At 41.0% G+C, this 20,334-nt stretch overlaps 1 protein-coding gene across 1 annotated transcript; it reads left to right on the top strand.

Annotated features, from left to right (window-relative positions):
• Positions 1-8,408: 8,408 nt before the first annotated feature.
• Positions 8,409-20,052, top strand: map1lc3b (microtubule-associated protein 1 light chain 3 beta). Its single transcript, XM_085779901.1, has 6 exons — positions 8,409-8,495; positions 12,299-12,354; positions 15,049-15,155; positions 17,048-17,585; positions 18,156-18,327; positions 18,884-20,052. Exons 1-4 carry the CDS (start codon positions 8,456-8,458, stop codon positions 17,229-17,231), a joined length of 387 nt encoding a protein of 128 aa, XP_085636027.1. The 5' UTR covers positions 8,409-8,455; the 3' UTR covers positions 17,232-17,585; positions 18,156-18,327; positions 18,884-20,052.
• Positions 20,053-20,334: the final 282 nt, after the last annotated feature.

The raw sequence follows: 20,334 nt of genomic DNA on the forward strand, positions 1-20,334 counted from the left end.
AGCAGCAGCAGCAGCAGCAGCAGCAGCAGCAGCAGCAGCGCTCGAGCTTCTCGGAGCAGCCACACACACACCGAGAGACACACACGTGCACGCACACACACATGCACACACACACGTGCATTTAGGCATCGTTTGGCTATGAAAATTCAGCAACTGTGGTTCATATTGTGAGGCTTTTGTCTTAATAAACACACAGATTTAGACACAGATACACCATAGCACCAATGTAAAGCCATTTTATAGTTTAAATAAAATAAATATGAAAAATATCACACATCATTACTTTATTATTATTAATTCATGGTCAAAGCATCATAATTCAAGTTGGGTCCACCGTGGGAGAGAAAATAGAGAAATAGCACTTGACCGTGTAGGTCTAGGCTACACTTTACTGAGATTTTTTTCCTCTAAATCTCACAAAATAAGACCAATTTCTATGTTTTAATTACATATTCTCAACCACAGGTCCTTCACTTTGCTGCAGTTATGAAGCAAATGGCTCTCAAACTAAAAGTAAAGTTCAAATAATGACTGAAAATGATACACGGCTGAAAAAGACAGAAAAAAGTGATTCATTAATCGATGAAATAACTTTGAAAATAATGGACATAAATGATATAATAGGATATTGAGGTTTAAAATTGTGGTAGTTCATTTTCTATGATACTTAGAGACGGTTGCAACAAGTCGTCATCCTGTGAAAACTCATGCTGCACATGCTCAGTTAGACTTTCCTCTCACCAGGAAGAAATCTGAATTCTTCCATTCAGATTCAATATTTGTGAACGATACGCCAGATGTATTCATCCTTGAGTGGTACACAGGTGTATTACTGTAACGTCTGGTTGTGAGAAATGCAGTCCTGTAATCTCTCCTATAGTTGCCAGTCCCACCTGATAATAAAAAGATTTTCTGCTCTAAAAAATGTTATACAATCCTGCACGGGGCTGAAAAAGTCATGTTTAACATCTTCAGGCTTGATTTAAGTAACTCTAAAATAAATGTTTTGACAGTGCATGTCTGACTGCAACCTTTTTTCCTACAATCTCAACAGAGACGGCGATGTAGCTACACTTTCCAAACACTCACTATCTTGATGTAAAGATGTTTGCGGACGGTATTTCCTCTCCAACAGGACGAGTCTGTTGCCAAATCACTGCATCATCATCACCAACGCTACTGTACACCCCCAACTCTTCTTCTTCCTCATCTCTGATGGATGGATGAAAGAGCCTCGGTGGTCGGTACGAATGAGTCTGTGTTTTAAGTTTACTATTTAAGAGCAGGGAAAGACCAGATAATCATATGGATACAGAGTTATGACAGAATAAAGGTCAGAAGAGATTTATAGGGGGAGGGAAGAGGGGATTTCATAATTCCTTGACATATAAAGAGCAGACAGTATGTCCACTGATAACTGAGGCACCATAGCCTTATTACTCTGGAGATGGCTGCTGAGTGCTCACTCTCATCATTGTCTTCCACCCCACTTGGACACTACCAATCCTCTCTACACATTCATTTTGCTGTAGGAATAAATGAATGCTCCAGTTAAAACGAGTTGTTAATTATGTGGTTAGAGTAGATGCTTAATCACAATCATCTTTATTGTGAATGGTTTTCAGCACATATATAGTACAGTACAGAGACATGACACGATGAGCAGTGGACTGATGAGCTTTGTGTCCTGTGAAAATAATGGCACATCTTATTATTCATAACTGCACAGGTTCAAATCCAACAATTGGCCTTATTACTGCCATCCCTTTCAAAATAAAACCTCTGGCCCAACATGTGGCCTGAACCCTGGACCCACACACTTCCACTTCTGGGCAGATGCTGGGTGATTTCCTGGGTCTTTTTCATTCATTCATTCATTTTGATTTATTCCATTCATGGTATACATTCTACACATGGTTGCACATATTTACATAATGTACACATTGTCACCATGAATTGAAAAGGAGCAGGATGAAGAAAACTTATAGTACCTGCCCATCTCTGTTGTTACGTATAATTACATTGGCTTACTTCAACACCAATATTATACTCTATTTCAAAATATTAAAGATGATGAAACATAGTAGTGACAAGAAAACAAACAAAATAGCAGTGGACTGAGCCAGAAGAAACAATAAATATGTGGCAGGATTTCCTTTTTTGCTATCTGGGTCTAGTAGGAAAGTAAATCAGCATTAGTCGACATTTTTGATATATTTCATAAATACGCACATGAAAGACTGGGTATTGACATTTCATTTTCAAAATGTATGTGTGTAGTAGTAGTAGTAGTAGTGGAAGTGGAGGTTTGTGCTCCTCGTAGGGGAGAGTGGGGTAATGTGTAGTCTCGCTCGCCAGACCCTCCTCCAGAAAAGAAGGAGACCTAGTCAATTTCATCAACTGTTGTGCCAAAGCAAATTGATTCAGGTAGAAAAACGTATATGATACATGATGATGAACTACCAGCACATAAAACCATGTGATGATTCTGGCTGAAAATTAGCCTGAATTTCTAAGAGAGGTCGTTTTTTCTAAAATGGGGGTGTTGGGGTAAAGTGAGACAAATGCTGCGGGGTAAAGTGAGACCATGGATGTATTATAATAAATCCATGAGTGAGACACTGTGAGCACACCACACACAAAGATTTACACTAGAATCTCGTCCCCCAAGCCAGAAATCTTGCGTGATCAATGATCTGTAGCCACACTGCTTTGTTATGCTAGGTGCTCTCAGTCAGCTTGTTTATTTATTGGTTAATTAACTCAATTTTAGTCACATTCCACTTTGTCGGCTCCCTCCACACACAAGAGGACTTTTGATCAAAATGGTCACGATTGTCGGGGCCTACAATCTGACCCCCAGACTATCTAACTGGTTCTATCTGTCATTTAAATGTTAATTAAAACATTTTGTGTTTTGTGTGTATTTGATTTTGGTTTTGAGTCACTTTGTGTTGAGAAAACAAAAGTGCTTAATTGACCAATCCCCGTGATTCTGCTACTAGTCCGACATTAGTTCTGGGGAGTGTGGTTGTCAAGCTGTCAGGACTCTAACTGTTACAACATGTGTTGTTATGGTAGTTTCAGAGTGGAAAAAGTAAGTGGATCAGTTTACCCCATTGATTTCTCTAGTTTGTGTCAATTTACCCCTGAACTGGGGTAAAGTGAGACACAAGACCACTTTTTTTTTTTAAAACAATCATATTTTCACTGTCCTTCATCCTGAACACATTCTGATAATTTCCATTGCTGGGCAACATCCTGAATTAATGGGAAATGTGTAAATTTGACTGATAAATCATTTTAGCTCGCTTAGAGGGGAGCAAATGTAAAAAGTGTCTCACTTTACCCCACTCTCCCCTAGCTCTGAAATAAAGATATAAAGAAGCCCAGTCAACAAAAGTAAAAAATCTTCAGTATAGGCTGCTACAGCCTTATTCTGATGTGTGTCGACTCAGAGCTGCACCCTAAAAACCAAGTCTTGACCCACAAACAGCCAAAGCACTTCAGAGCCACGACTACAACAACCCACTCCTCGTGTCCGAGCTTCACACACATACACATACACATACACATACACATACACATACACATACACATACACACACACCTTCTGCCCTCCTCATATCCGTCACCTGTTATTGTTATCGACCACACCAGTATTGTTCCTCCCCCGAGCGTATGACAGTGTAACAGTGTCAACATTTCATATTACATGGATTAGCTCTTCAGCCGGCCGACTGACTGATGGAGGCCCGGCCTGGACTTGTGCAGCCTCCCGGTGAGAGCCATGAAATCACAGCACCATCACCTAATGAGAGCAGGGAGCAGGCGGAGGCATGTTGAGGAGGGACGGAGGGGGGTCTAAATATTGACAGCAAATATTTGATTCAAGGGCAGAGGTGTCCCCTCGACTCATGGATGTATGCTCAGACACACACACATCAAATCACATCACACACACCACACACAATACAAAACCCACACTCACATTTTTTTATGTTTAATCTGCAACTACAGCTGCAAAGAAATAGGCTGATGTTTCATTTAAGCGCTAGTACAGTCCTCAAACCAAACACACACACACACACACACACACAGCGTCACTGTGGTAACTGTGTGTGTGTGTGCGTGCGAGAGAGAGAGAGAGAAATCATTCCAGTATGACTTCTTATCTGTCAAAGATGTAATGAGTTGCATGTGTGCGTTCATAAATGTGCTTATGTCATTCATTTAGATTTGGAAAACAAACACAGACGTGACCCTGTTGCACTGTCAGTGAGTCTGCTCCTGTATCACAGATTTTTCTTATTAAAACAAGACTAAGGTGAGGATAAAACAGATTTTTTTTTTTACTATTTCACCAAAGGGTAAAGATAGAGGTTAGATAAAACCTGACCCCTCCCCCCCCTCCTCCAGACTCTTGCCAATTAGACCTGCTCCAGTTTGCTGCAACAAATGATCAGAGTTCTCCACCTGCTGGACAAAACTGAGAACTGCATCTTCCCCTCGGCCTGCTCTGCTTTCTAGTAGTTTTTTAAGAATATTAAGGAACTTGAAAGCTGGTTACACTGACCAACGATGAGAAGTAACTACGTTTATTTACCACAGTATTGGATTCAGTTCCATTTTAACGGTATTTTACTATTGTGCCACTTCTACTTGAAAGTTTTTATTCCACAGTGTGTATCGGACTGACCTCACCACTCAACCTTGTGTCAACAGCAGTAACATCTGTCCATAACAATATGTTTATGAGTTTGAGAGCAATGAATTCAAAGATTCAGACTGAGACCAGCTTTACTTGCCTCGGCATTGTACTGATTATCTCTTTTGGGAAGACAAGTAATTGAAATCATAGTGAGGGGCTGTTTTCAACGAATACACTGAAAATGCAAACAAGAGTGTGTGAGCTGCTGCTGCTGCTGCTGCTTCCAGCCCGCTGGATGATCTGAACTAATCTTGTTAGTTTTGTGGTGGAGGTCACATTGGGTCACATCAGCTGAAGTTTATACACAGTGTCACCAACCTCTGTAAATGTGCTGGGTCACTGTGTTTTATATCACACAAAGTCTTACGCCTCACACTCTTTTTATGTGCCAAAAGTCAAGTTGCAAAACAACTCCTTACTCTTCGGTTTGAGAGAGTTTGTTGCTTTTAAAACTTTGACATCGGGCAGAATTTTTTAAAAAAAGTTCTGTTCATCACGGAGGATATTGGTTTAAAAAATGGTTCTTTAATTCATTCAACTTTTTTTTTTTAAACTCAGGAATACAATGAGGTAGATAATACAAAAAAGGTCCTAGACACGAGAAATAACAATATTGAGCTCACATAAAAGTGTCAGGAAACGCAAACACAATAAAATTGGAAAAGTGTAAAGAAATAAAACAACAATAAAAGACACAGGAACATTAAGGATGAGTAAAAACCTTAACAATCATTCAGTGAAGGTTCAGTCCGGCTCTGACTGGCAGCTTGGAGACCCAGGTAGCCGACTTTGCCCCTGCGGGGGTCGTTAACAAGGCCATTGGTTGGTTGGTCAGTAGCCTACTCCTGGTTGGTGTGATGACTGTCATCAGAGTCGTTAAGATCGATGGTTGGTCCTGGGAAGTGATGAAAAGACATGGCTGAACATGGATGTGAGGTTGCGTCTGAGGCCTCCTCCTCCTCCTCTGTTGAGGGATTTCTCTCCTTCAGGCCTCCTGTCTTCAACATCCAAAACGTGAACATCGTTGTCCATAGATGTAGGCAAGGCAAGGCAAGGCAATTTTACTTGTATAGCCCATTTTTACAAACAGTTTGTTTCAAAGGGCTTTACATAGCATCATAACAACATCCTCTGCCTTCTGCCTTCCTCCTTTTACAATTATCGCGCTCTAAGGATAAAAATTAAGAAGATTTTATATTATTCTGCAAGTTGTTCGGTGTCGTAGCTGCACAATCCGAAAAACTGGATCTTCATAGTTCACTGAAACCAGTTCGACACCTGCAGAGTGATCCAATAAACTGACTGTGTTTGATTAGAGCCCAAGTAAAAAAAAAACACTGAAGTAATGACCAATAAGATCTTTATAAATGAATAAAACCCAGGGTCTTTAACACCGTACAAAGACACGGGGCACCGTAACTATGGTATAGAAGTTGCAGTGATGTGTGAAAATGTGAAGCACACAATACTGTACTGCACAGGGAATCAATAAGCTTTTCTTAATCTAAATTTTGTAGCTGTGTTTATTTATTCATGATAACTATTCACTGTATTATTCACTGTATTTGTATTATTGCATTTATTGTAACGGTATTTAGTATCTTTTATCCTTCTTTAGCCTGACCAGGGACAAAGACTGCAAATTAGCTGAAGCTAGACGTCTTGTATGCATCACATTTTTCATTCTTTGAGGCAATGTTGTATGTATCGTCCCTGCAAAATAAACATTTAAATAAATAAATAAATTTTCAGAACGGTTGAAGGCTCACACATTCCCACAACATATGAACCAGGTTGCCGTCCCGGGCATCTTTGGCATCTTGTCTAGGATACTCAAAAAAACAGTTACTGCAGATCCCCTAGTGCTCATTCTAGGGGACTTGGCCAGACTTCCTGGTTTTACTCTGCATCAGAAAAGGCTTATTCTGCTCTCCACGACAGCCGCTAAAAAATGTATTTTAACAAATTGGAAGTCAACAACTCCACCATCTCTAAAACAATGGTGGAATGAAATTTTATCATATTGCACACCCGAGAAAATCATGTACAGTGTGAGGGGTAAACCAGAAATATTCCTCAATATATGGGGGCCTCTGATGAAAATAATCCCCCAAATCGAAGCTTCCATTGATTGAATGTAATCATGTAAAATTATGTATAATCATGTATAATTATGGCACATGTCTCAAATTGCTCTTTATCGTATGTATTTTTCATATCCTGCGCGGTCTGGCGGGGGGTAGGTAGGGTATGGGAATGTGTTTGTGTGGACTGTCTGTCTTTAAATGTTTTGTAAATGTTATAATTGCAAATAAAAACAAGTTAAAAAAAAATAATAATAAATAAATAAATAAATAAATTTTCTTCATGCATTTTTACTGTTATTCTGTAGCTATGTGTGATTTTCAACCTGTGAAACCAAATCACCTCTCAAACTTATATTGATTTAACTTTTTTGTTACAGTAGCCCACTCTCCAACCTAAGAAAATACATGCACGGATACAAACATGGTACAAATTCAGAAAACTACTGCATCAAGTTGAAAATATGCACTGATATAGGCTAAATGAAAAAAAAGAAAGAAAGTGATGCTAAGATAACACAATATTTCAAAATTACAGTACAGGAGTCTACATATTTGTCTAAGTGATACAATATTGATGTTAAAATAAATCCAACAAACCTACCTTCATGAGACATGTGGCTATATTTGTGAAAGATTATAGCTTAACTGGATCCGTCACTTTTTTGTATTCACAGAAACACTTTCGCTTTGTTGCAAAAACAATGGAAGTGAAAATGAGTTAAGTTTGTTTGATTTATTATAATGTCAATATAGAATATTGTAGGCCTATGGTTCAGATATTACAAACATACAGTATGTTGCTTGAGTTTTTATGGGTTTATGTCCCTGTTGTTTCATGTGTGTTTCTCCTTTTGGTGTGTTACTGCTTTCATGCCAAAGCACTTTGTAAACCCCTGTTTTCTTTTCTTTTCTATACAGAAATAAAGAAATTTCTGTTAGGCCTATTATTTATCATTTATCAACATGTACTACTATTAGCTTTTCCTTACAGTCTTTAACCAGGGTCGTCACTTTTTGCTGTCCCCGGAAACACTTCACTCTTGTTTATATAGTGCATTTGTATATTTGCAGGTGCTGTGGGATACTGCAGAAGTTGTTTTCTGAATTTGAAGTATAGTAGGCTTGTGTCTTTGCATTTCTTTGCAGTTGTTTGCAAGGGCTCCCAGGGCCAACAAACTCTATATAAACTGTCCTAAAAAAAAAGAAAAAAAAGATAGAAACTCAATAGAAACACTGGCCCACATCCATTCACCCAACCCTGGTGCTTCGATGTGTTTATGTAACTCTAATGAAGTGTTTTTTTGTCTTTAATTGAATTTGGCAGGAGGAGGGAGGGAGGAGGAGGAGGAGGGGCGATGACGCCAGAGGTCAGCTGACTGGTTTGTTTTGCTTGCTCGGATAAAAACACAGGCAAAGGAAGGAAGCGACGACATCAAACCGTCTGTGAAACTAGTGACTCTCCTGCCAGTATTTTTTAGTGTTTTATTTTGTATTTACGCCGCGGACACTTTTTTATATATATATATATATATATATATAAACCTGTTTTTTAAAAGCTTCTTTTTCTATTCTCTATTTTATTTTTTCTATTGTTGCGTTGTTACAGCCTTTACCTCCCCGTTTCCAGCCGCTGCCAACTGGTTGACTTTGACGCAATATGCCTTCAGAGAAAACCTTCAAACAAAGAAGGACGTACGGTATGTTTTTTATTATCATTATTGTTATTATTAATGCACTTCATTTGCTTTTATCAACCCGGCTACTGTCATTTTATATAACACTATAGCTTAGTAGCTGTAGCTGCTCCCTCTGCCTCAGAAAACATAGTTGAAGTGCAGCAGCGCTAATGTGGACAGGCCATGCAGGTAGCCTATAGACTCTGCTGCTGGTTAATATCCCAGAGTATTAACGTCCAGTGGACAGTTAAATAAACATACAGGAGGTTTGTGTGTGTTTGTGTGTGTGTGCACAGCTGAATTAGACACATACAGGGGTTTTTCAGACCTGTCAACTTATCTATAAGAAAGACGAAACACAAATGGCTCCCATATGTAGGCGCTATAGCTACATCACAGGTTTAAATATAGAATAGAATAGAAATATAATAGCTACAATAGAAGAATAGCAGCATAGGGGTGTTTACTGCATGCAGGCCTCATCTTGTGTGTGTGTGTGTGTTTACTTGCATCGGAGCGGTGGGGGAAAACAAAGTGGTGTCGAAATGCAGGGCAGAGCAGAAAGAGAGAGCTGCAGGATTGGGGGATGGGACAGTGTGTGTGTGTTTGTGTGTGTGTGAGGAGGAGGAGGAGGAGGAGGAGAAGAAGGAGAAAGAGAGAGAGGGAGGGAGAGAGTTTCTGTCAGGGCACTAGATGAAATGATGATAAGTTTTTATTTAGTTTAAAGCTGTGGATGTTTTAAGGCCTCACAAGCCTCAATGCAGGGTTTTTAGTTTTTAGTTTCACTTGTGTTTCCCCAGCTACAGACAAAGGACTCACATGGTAACTGTGGTCATCCATCCTCTCACCTATAAAAAGCATATGACAGCCCATAGTTAAACTGTGAAATCCAGTTTAGTTCAGTGTCATACATAACTATACACCTTGAACAATGGGGATGGAAAAAACATGTTTTCATCTTTTCTTTTTTCTTTTTTTGTTCTGGACACGCATTTCCCGAGTGTGACTAAAAAGTATCTGCACTTCCTGTTCCCAACTCACGTGATTGGTCCAAATTTACACAGCCACTGCACGTGAGGGCCTGCCAGAGAGAAACATATATGTCACGTGTGTTGAGGGTGTATTTGAGAAACACCCCAAAGTGAATCAAAGTTGATGTTTTTGAACTTAAAACTTTTATGTGAACACGTGAACAGGTTATATATTTACTGATAAAGGAATAGTCTGTGTATTAGTAATGGTGGTTTACAGTGTGATAGGCCTACTGTTCACCAGCTGGTACAGAGTGTTTATTTTACCTCTGGTGCTCTATATGTTGTTATCACATGTACATGTAGGCTACATTACGTTGTCACCAGACCTGTGTGTGAACCACTGTGTCTAAAGTTCAACTTCCACATGGGAAATGGTTCAGGTTACTCATCCGTATAGTATAAGGCCATATAACATGACTCAGGGAGTGTGTCAGGCGCTGCTGACCAAATATTCCCATATTATGACAGAACTGAAAAAGTTAAAAGGGGCACTTCAAGTTTTTGCGGTCAACTGGTTCCCCTTTTTGTTCGGTTTGTTGATTTTTATTTCCTGTTTGACTGAAAGATGATGACTCACATGCTGTCCGGACGGTGCTTGGACTGGTCATGAGATACAGAGCCGCTCTGTTTTCACATGCAGCAGGTTTTTTAGCTCATCCCCGGTTGGTCGAAATGTAATCATGGAACAATGTCCCACATTTCCTCGAGTTAAGCATGAAAACGTTGCCCTTAGGAAGACAAACATTTGTCCCTTTGGAAGCAGTGTGTAATCAGCTGATTGAATTAGATATCCCATCAGAGGGGAGGGCACATAAATCGTCCGCTCAGCCAACACAAAAAAAACACACAAGACAGGACAGGATACCGCTAATTCAATTCACTAATACGACTTCAGCTGACTGACAAAGCTCAGAAGGGTCGGCGGTGGCGGTGCGCTGCCATGTTCGACCATGTGTAGCCCACTGATCCTGTTGTTGTTGTTGTTGTTGTTAGGTCAAAGGGCACCGACTGAGCAATTGTTGTTATCTGTTGTTATCTGTTAGTGCCTTACAAATCACTTCGAATTAGGTTTAAACTCAGAAAGGAAGTTGCCTGCTTTGCCCGAGGTCACTGATGAACAAGTGAACCGTCCTTTCAGCACCTGACCCGACCCGACCTCTGGAGCTGCTGCCATCAAGTTTTTCAGCTGAGCCCCCCCCCCCCCAAAAAAAACGAAACACAGACATCTAGCTACTCGTGAACATTGTGCAGCCTCTAGGATCACTATTGTATGATAAAAACATTTTAGTTTGATTTCTCCCATGCTGGTGTGTTTAAGAATTTGTGAAGGCAGCTCCAAAACTATGGAATGATCTACCACTGCACATTAGGCAGGCCTCGTCACTGTCTAATTTAAAGCAGAAGTAAGTGGTCCGGTCGTTTTCGCTAATGCTGCGTTCCAGGCAGGCTTTTGAAATCGTAAATTACAGCTTCAAGTCACAACTTACGACTTTGTAGCGTTCCAGGCAACCCACTCGTGTTTTTCCGACCTGTTTTACCGGTGAAAGTCACTATAACGGCCACTCGTAACTTCCGACCGGTGAACTCGTACCAGATCGAACTGGTACGACTTCACGGTCGGAAAAACACGAGTTTCCTTGAACGCACCATAACAGTCCTCGTCCCTACGTCGCCACATTCACGGCGTTCCTTGGCTGCACACACAGCCCTGCATGCCGTTCTCTCTCCTCATTGGATAAAAACTGTAGGATACGATAAATGTTTTCTCCTCGGCTCAGAGCAGAGCAGAGTGACTGACAGACCCGTGTTTCAGACCAAACACTCTATGTAAGTGATTGCTGTCGGAAGATATAACTATTTAAGACTTATATTAACACAAATATATCACTTACTTCTGCTTTAACTATAATATATAATATAACTCTTCTTAAAACCCACCTCTTTTCTTTGGCTTTTTGCGCTACGTAGGTTGTTGATTTTATGTGCACAGAATGATATTTTACCTGGGGTGGACACTAGTATATTTATTCCCTATGTTTTATTGTGTTTTTTTTTTATCTTTAGTATTTTTTTCCTTTCTTAGTATGTTATATGGTTTTTATTTTACTGTACAGCACTTTGGAAACCTTTGTGTTTATTCAAATTGTGCTTTATAAATGAAATGGATTGGGAAATTGGGAAGCATATTACACAGCACTGACACACTTGTCTGCACAAACTGCTCTAAATGAGTGAAAACTGAGTTGGATCTCTTTATAATTTCTGTATAATAATAATCTGCTAATCGCTGTGGTGGAACAATGCGGTTCCACCATGAGTGGATTTTAGGAAAGCCCATTATGTTTACACCAGAGAGCATTAGTCTACTAAGCGCTTGGTTAAATACATCGTTCCCACATGTTTCTGCTCAGCTCAGTATTAAAACCATAAAGTTTTTTATTTTATTTTGGAGCCTGGTTGAGATCTTATGAGAAGGTGCGATGTGTAACACCTACAGTACACAAACCTGTTGAACCGGTCAATGTAGTAATCAACTGATCCTCATGTGATCGCTAAAGGAATGGTTTCAATACTTTTTATGCAAATTAAGCAGCATGATAAGACGTTAACACCTGCCTGGTCTTCTTCTCTGGCCTTGTTTGGGTTTTTTTTTTTTTTTTTTACCGTTGGCCTGACTTTGCATGTGTGTCTACTTTGTATATTATCTCATTTGTGTTTTATCAGCAGATGACTTTCACCTCTGTTAACCTGTCTGTTTTTTTTTTTCTCCCTTTGTTTTCCGCCCTGCAGAACAGAGAGTAGAGGATGTCAGACTGATCCGGGAGCAGCACCCTAACAAGATACCTGTGAGTTTGAAATAAATACACACGAGAAAAGTCAGTTCACTCATTATGTTCACACACTTTAAACTTTAAAAAAACTGTTTGTCATCATGTCACGCACAACAAGGCAGCAGGAAGACACACAAGTTAAGAACAAGACAAACTCCCTCCCTCGCAGAACGGAAAGTCTGACCACATGTTTCCTGGTTGTTCTCTGCGTGTGAGACATGTGTTATCTCCTGTTATTCAATAATTCAGTCTATATAGCTCACAAGCAGTGTGGCTCAAGCAGCAGCAGCAATTGTTTCTGTTGGCGGCTCTGTAAATGAGCAAAGGGTGGGACCATCGTCACCGCCGCCGCCGCTGTAACTGCCAACAAGTCAGATGTCTGGCGTCTCCTGGCAACCGGCAGTAAACAAAACAAAACGCACACCTCGTGTTTCACCTGCTCAGTTTATCATTTTGAGATAGAGTGTCGCAGCAGCAGTCGTCCAGTCCACCTGCTGTGTCGTTTAAGACCTCCACTCATCTTAAAAGCACCCCCCCCACACACACACACACACACACACACTGTGTATATGTGTATGTGTGTGTGTGTATTTCCTGTGCACTCCCCCGGGGTTATAAACTGCCATGTCATGTTGGTTAAGTGTCGAGACCAGAGGCAGATGCACTGTCTCACTGTAACGCAACCTCATCTAGACAGCCACAGTCACAGTGGAGCCTGTGGGTGAGGGAGGGGTGGGGGTGGGGGGGGTGGGGGCAGGGGGCAGTGTGACAGACTGATTATAGCTGTGAGAGCCGGCCCTGCCTCCTGCAACTGCTTATCTGCTTCCATTTATGCCTCAATTACTTACTCTGCTGAAACTTTAAATCACCACTTTGCTTTCATTTTCAAGTTAGAATAGAATAGGTATACTTTATTGTCGTTCAAATTACACAGTGTGCATAGAACGAAATTTCGTTTCACTGACTCTTGGCAGACTAGGAAATAGATTGATATGATGAATCAATGTGATATCAATATCCTGTATGCATGATTCATTCTCTGAGTCACTGTATTTCCCAATTCTGTGCACTTGGCTGCGCTACGGAGAAGTTCACCAGGAAACATGTGGGTAAAATGCAGAGAAAATCAGCTTTTTCATTCTAAATTTGTGTAATATATTTGTTACTGTTTCTATTTATTATTATTTATCTCATCACCTATATATATTTTAAAATGTATAGTTATGTATCAAGTTTTATTCTTACATGATTCCTAATTATAAGTGTAAAAAGATTATGTGCAGCCGTAAAAAAGGGAGAAATGTAAATGTAAGGAAATGTATATATTATAAAAAAAGAAAAGAAAATCAGCTTCTCAAAAGTTTTATGCATCCATCATATGTTTTAGGCCTCAAGGACACACTCTTTAAACATGAAGTGTTTACAAGACGGTTGAGCATAATGCCCTCTGTCTGTGGCTCCCGACATAGAGAGAGAGTGACTGAAAATGTCACCGTGTGTCTGGAGCCTCAAATAAAAAATATCTTGGACTCAGCTGCTGCTGTTAATTTCTTTAAATCTGTCTCTGACAGTCTGAAAAAAAAGAGTTCAGTTAATCTTATAGTTCAACACTAGAACCGAACATCTTTCAAAGACTTAATAAAGTACGAGGCCACTGTTAATTTAACTGTGTGTAAATATAAACGCAGAAAACAACCACAACAGTCACCTCTGTCTTTTGCTGCCTCTCACTTTGAAGCGACATCTATTTATTTATCACTTATCTCTTAATGTGTTTAGAATAAAACTCCACACGTGCTGATTCAATTCAGTTCCATTCAATTCAAAAAACTTTATTTATCCCCGAGGGGCAATTCAAGAGCATGAAGAAGCGACAATATTCATTCCACCCCATTCGTATCTAATCAAATGTAATGTTTGATAATAAATCACATTACTTATACTCTGATAGAATAGTTTTATCCACTAATTAATTACAGATAACATTATTAAAATGTTACATAAGCATCGTTAGGACTCAGCAGTTTAGGCTGTGAGTGATGGAGACAGTCGTTTCTTGTGTGAACTAGATTAGTGCAGCAGCAGATTCATGTCATTTGTAACTTGCAGTCAGCGCTGAGGAGGTTTTTGTGCCATTTTTATTTATCTGAAACACATCTTCACTTTACTTTACTTTACTTTATTTGTTTATTTGACTGGGACAGCGCACATCAATGTACATATAAGAAACATGTAAATGTGCCGGATTATAGCATCGATGCTAATTTCCATCCGGAGTCCCAGAACATAAATACAATACAGTAACAGGGGAACACAAACTCGACTGAATTGTTTTCCGGCGACCAAAAGATTGTGCGTTCGTTCGTTCGTTCGTTCGTAGCTCCAAGTGGAATCAGTCTCGGTCCGGTGGAGAAGTCGAGAAGCGAGAGAAAGTGCTGTCTTCTATTTTTACCTCATCATCTGATATGTGTGCTGCCTCCTCTCTCTGTTTCATCTCATCTATTGATCACACAGACACCGGCCGGCCGGCGGGTCTGAGCAGTTTCAGCTGTCAGCCCTGAAAACGGCCGCGAGAAACACGAGACAAGAGCAGAAATCATTGATTGATGATGACGTTTGTGTGTGTTTGTGTCTCTGTGTGTGTGTGTGTGTGTGTGTGTGTGTGTGTGTGTGTGTGTGTGTGTGTGTGTGTGTGTGTGTCTCCTGCAGGTGATAATTGAGAGGTATAAAGGAGAGAAACAGCTGCCCATCCTGGACAAGACCAAGTTCCTGGTGCCGGACCACGTCAACATGAGCGAACTCATCAAGATCATCAGGTAGAAGAGCTCATCTTCCCTTCCCTCCTTTCACTCCTTCATCCTCTCCTTCTCCCCTGCCATTTCTTCTCTCGTGTCCTTCATCCTCCTCTCTCCAGCTTCCTCACTCTTCTGTCCTTCTCCTTTTTTTTTACCTCTTCTGGTCCCTCTGTTTCCTTTCCTATTTTTTCCTCTTTACCTGCCTCCTTTCCTTTCCTTTCCTTTCCTTTCCTTTCCTTTCCTTTCCTTTCCTTTCCTTTCCTTTCCCCTTCTCTGTTTCTTCATTCTCTTCTTTCCTCTCTCCAGCTTCCTCACTCTTCTGTCCTTCTTGCTTTCTCCTTTCCTTCTCCTCTCATTGTCTCTCTGTTTCTTTACCTATGTTTTCCATTTTATCCTGTCTCCTTTCCTTTCCCCTTCTCTATTACTTCATTCTCTCCTCTCCTCCCCCTATTTCTTCTCTATTTCCTCTCTCGTGTCCTTTATCCTCCTCTCTCCAGCTTCCTCATTCTTCTGTCTGTCTTGCTTTCTCCTTTCCTTCTCCTTTGATTTCTTCTCCTCTCATCTCCTTCTTTTTTCACCTCTCCTTGTCTCTCTGTTTCCTTTCCCATTTCTTCATTCTCTCCTTTCCTCCCCCTGTTTCTTCTCTCATGTCCTTTATCCTCCTTTGTCCCTTTCACCTCTCCTTGTCTCTCTGTTTCTTTACCTATTTTTTTTCCTTTTAACCTGTCTCCTTTCCTTTTAACCTGTCTCCTTTCCTTTCCTTTCCTTTCCTTTCCTTTCCTTTCCTTTCCTCCCATTCCCCTTCTCTATTTCTTCATTCTCTCCTTTCCTCCCCCTGTTTCTTTTCTCATGTCCTTCATCCTCCTCTCCCCAGCTTCCTCACTCTTCTGTCCTTCTTCCTTCCTCCTTTCCTTCTCCTCTCATCCCCTTCTTTTCTCACCTCTCCTTGTCTCTCTGTTTCCTTTCCTTTCCCCTTCTCCATTTCTTAATTCTCTCCTTTCCTCCCCCTATTTCTTCTCTCATGTCCTTCTTCCTCTCTTCCCCAGCTCCCCCTCTCTTCTTCTCTCCTTCTTGCTTTCCTCTCCCCTCTTTCTCCTTCTCTCACCTCCTCCTTTCATACCTGCCATTTCTTCCCTCGTGTCCTTCATCCTCCTCTCCCCAGCTTCCTCATTCTTCTGTCTGTCTTGCTTTCTCCTTTCCTTCTCCTTTGATTTCTTCTCCTCTCATCTCCTTCTTTTTTCACCTCTCCTTGTCTCTCTGTTTCCTTTCCCATTTCTTCATTCTCTCCTTTCCTCCCCCTGTTTCTTCTCTCATGTCCTTTATCCTCCTTTGTCCTTTTCACCTCTCCTTGTCTCTCTGTTTCTTTACCTATTTTTTTCCTTTTAACCTGTCTCCTTTCCTTTCCTTTCCTTTCCTTTCCTTTCCTTTCCTTTCCTTTCCTTTCCTTTCCTTTCCTTTCCTTTCCTTTCCTTTCCTCCCATTTCCCCTTCTCTATTTCTTCATTCTCTCCTTTCCTCCCCCTGTTTCTTTTCTCATGTCCTTTATCCTCCTCTCCCCAGCTTCCTCACTCTTCTGTCCTTCTTCCTTCCTCCTTTCCTTCTCCTCTCATCCCCTTCTTTTCTCACCTCTCCTTGTCTCTCTGTTTCCTTTCCTTTCCCCTTCTCCATTTCTTAATTCTCTCCTTTCCTCCCCCTATTTCTTCTCTCATGTCCTTCTTCCTCTCTTCCCCAGCTCCCCCTCTCTTCTTCTCTCCTTCTTGCTTTCCTCTCCCCTCTTTCTCCTTCTCTCACCTCCTCCTTTCATACCTCTCTTAGCCTCCTAACCTGTTTCCTTTTCCTTCTTTTGCCATTTCTCATTTTTCCTCTTCTCCTCCTCCTCCTCACTTCGTGTCATGTCCTCCTCCCCTCCACCAGGAGGCGCCTCCAGCTCAACTCGAACCAGGCCTTCTTCCTGCTGGTCAACGGCCACAGCATGGTGTCGGTGTCGGCCGCCATCTCCGAGGTGTACGAGCGGGAGCGGGACCAAGATGGCTTCCTCTACATGGTGTACGCCTCCCAGGAGACCTTCGGCTCTACCACCACCTCCTCCTCCCAGTGAACCTCCTCCTCCTCCTCCTCCTCCTCCTCCTCCTCCTTCCTCCACCTGGCTGGCGATTGGACACTTGTAGTTTATAGCCCCTCCCCCCTCCCTCATCCCCCCTCCATAGCTCCTGCTGCACACCTTTAGTCCTGACTGTGTAAGATCGAAAACACAAACTACTAAACCTAAAACACGGCGAACGTAGGCCACGATCGTCTCTCAGCTCTAATCGGTTCAGGTCGAGCGGATAAACTGATCGATTGTGTGCGACCACACTCACCCAGTAGCATAAAGCCACAGGGGAGGGGAGGGGAGGGGGGGTCGACCACCACCACCACCACAACAACAACAACAACAGAGTTTAAAGGGATAGTTCACCCTAGAATGATATTTCGCTCATTATCTACTCACCCTCATGTTGACTAAGGGCTGGAAGAATTTTCAGAGTCCACCCGAAAAAAATTAAATAAGTCTATATTTTAAGCTTGTTTGTAGCGGAAGCTTCTCGAAGCTCCTCTTCCTGGTCCGTCCAAATCTCGCGTGATTTGCGCCGGCGTCAGTGCGGTTACTGCGAATCACGCGAGATTTTGGACGGACCAGGAAGAGGAGCTTCGAGAAGCTTCCGCTACAAACAAGCTTAAAATATAGACTTATTTAATTTTTTTCGGGACAATTACGCAATTTGGGGCTTCAGCACAAGACGGACATTACATACGAGCATCATGGAGGTATTTGGATGTTTTTTTGTGTGTGTTTTTTTACGAAGAGCTCTGGTGTCCCTTTGCAACCGTTATATGGACATGCACTGCTACGCCAAGACCCCCTGTAACTCAGAGAAGGGACGGTGGACTCTGAAAATTCTTCCAGCCCTTAGTCAACATGAGGGTGAGTAGATAATGAGCGAAATATCATTCTAGGGTGAACTATCCCTTTAAAGTAGAGAAACTCCCCTCCCCCCAAAAAAATCAGATGACTTGGACTCGGGCCTAAAGAGTCTTTCACCGTGTGTCTCGGCTTCTGTGATGTCCCTTTCCTCTCTGGTGAATCATGTCGTTACAGCAACGTGCTGTCGACGTCCTCAGTGTTGTCGTCGTCGTCATGTGTCTCCCAGGCTGTGCTTATTATATAGAGAGCCTAAGTGGAAGCAGGAAGTAAGTTAACGGTCACCATGGGACCTCAACTCTGGAAAAACACCGCCATTCAAATGAACGGGACTGAAAGTTTTATTTCGTGATCCGTTTGAATTGTGCCATGAGGAAAAAATATGTCCTCTACCTGTTTAAAACATCACATTTCATGAAGAGAAATCAGCAGTTTAAAATAAAATTCAGAAGAATCTGTAAGCAGAAAGACTACAAGTCGCGTAGGTGACGTCACACACCAAATGCCGCCCTTTCCCGTGTCAGTTGGTGACGTATTTTTTGTGGGACACAGATCTGTAGTCCGTAGAGCGGTCTTTACACAAAATACATTCTTCTGTTGCCGTTTTACGATAAACTGCTGATTTCTCTTCATGAAACGTGATGTTTTAAACAGGTAGAGGACATATTTTTTTCTCATGGTGCAATTCAATCGGATCACGAAATAAAACTTTCAGTCCCGTTCATTTGAATGGCGGTGTTTTTCAGAGTTGAGGTCCCATGGCGCCGTTACTTCCTGCTTCCGCTAAGGCTCTCTATGTTAATGTATATATATACAGTTCAGTTAGTGATAGTACATAGAAGTGGTGAGGCTCCACCATTTATCTATAGTATATACATTAGCCGATGAACAAAGCCGACCTTGATTTCAAGGTTTTATTTTGTTTATGTTTTTTTTTTTGTTTCCCAACTCGCACATTGTTTTTAATGAAGCTTTTTATGGCAGTCTGAGGACAAACTGAAGTAGAGAAGACCCTTATTAATCAACACATCTCCTCACATTCCCTCTATGGTCCTTTATTTTATCTTATTTTATTTGTTTTAATCCCTCTGTTCCTTGTAGCCTGAAGCGTCTTCTTCACTGTAACAAAAAGATGTTAGGAAACTGCTTTTGATCTTGAAACTGATGATTGTAGTTTGCAATTTAAAAAAAAAAGAAAAGAAAAGAAAAAAAAGATGCCTTGGTGTACAGATAATATTGACTTTATGGCTTTTTGAATATTACAGTAAAGAGGGTTTCAATTGAGAGTGTAACCAAGTTGTATTTGGACACACTAAGAGGAGCATGGGCTGATTGCATGTGTGACTGGAGGATCATGACGATGGTGTTTCTGTTAATGCTGATGAGGGGGAGGAGGGGTCATTTGTCGTTTCCCTTTTTTTTTTTTCTGTCTTGTTTTGATCTTGTTATGGAGAAAAGGTCCTGAAACCCGGCGGGCATGTTTGATGAACGTCAGGTCTTCTCACTGTCGCTGTGGGGCCGTCACACCTGCCCAGTGGGTTTGCAAAGGGCTGAGCATCCTAGTTTGCCTGTAGATGGTCCTTCCTGCGCTCTCTGTGCTGTTGTGCTCCTCCTCCTCCTCTTCCTCTTCCTCTTTTATTAGATCTGAGGTTTAGCTGCTTTTATATCGCAGTATTTTATCTGTTTTTTTTTTTTTTTTTGGTTCTTTATATTTAATGTGATTTTTATTTCATCGTCTTGGCTCTTCCTTGTCGACAGTATGTGAAGGTGATGTTTTCTTTCTGACTGAAAGCCACTGTGTGTTTGTCACAGCGGAGGAGTGTCCTCCTGTCTCATACACACACACATACAAACACACACACACACCTCCACACACAGCAATATCACACAGCTTCCTCTTATGTATTTATGTTGGTATTTTGTAAACAATAAATAAAATGCAAAAAAATTAAATGATTACGAGTTTCTTGTGTTATTCTCACGTTAAATTAGTTTTAGAGGTAGCAAGTAGATTTATCTGATGATCATCTTTTATTGATGGAGAAAAGGGCCAAATGTGACGTCTTTAAATATTGCTCCTGAACTTAAAGAAAGATGTATAATATATATTAGGGCTTTTTGTTTTCCCAGATCAGTCAGTTTATCATAATTGGCCTGAAACTGAACATGTAAATATAATGGCCATTTAAAAACAAATCAAATGAGAGCAGAAAAAAAGACAATAGTCATTTTTTGTCCC

This window comes from Trachurus japonicus, chromosome 6, assembly GCF_045865225.1.
Source record: "Trachurus japonicus isolate A0001 chromosome 6, Traja_1.0".
NCBI lineage: Eukaryota > Metazoa > Chordata > Actinopteri > Carangiformes > Carangidae > Trachurus > Trachurus japonicus.

Coding starts and splice junctions, on each gene's coding strand:
- map1lc3b (XM_085779901.1), top strand. CDS start 8,456: ATGCCTTCAGAGAAAACCTTCAAACAAAGAAGGACGTACG. Junction 8,496..12,298: donor CAAACAAAGAAGGACGTACG/GTATGTTTTTTA, acceptor TCCGCCCTGCAG/AACAGAGAGTAGAGGATGTC. Junction 15,156..17,047: donor GAACTCATCAAGATCATCAG/GTAGAAGAGCTC, acceptor CCCCTCCACCAG/GAGGCGCCTCCAGCTCAACT.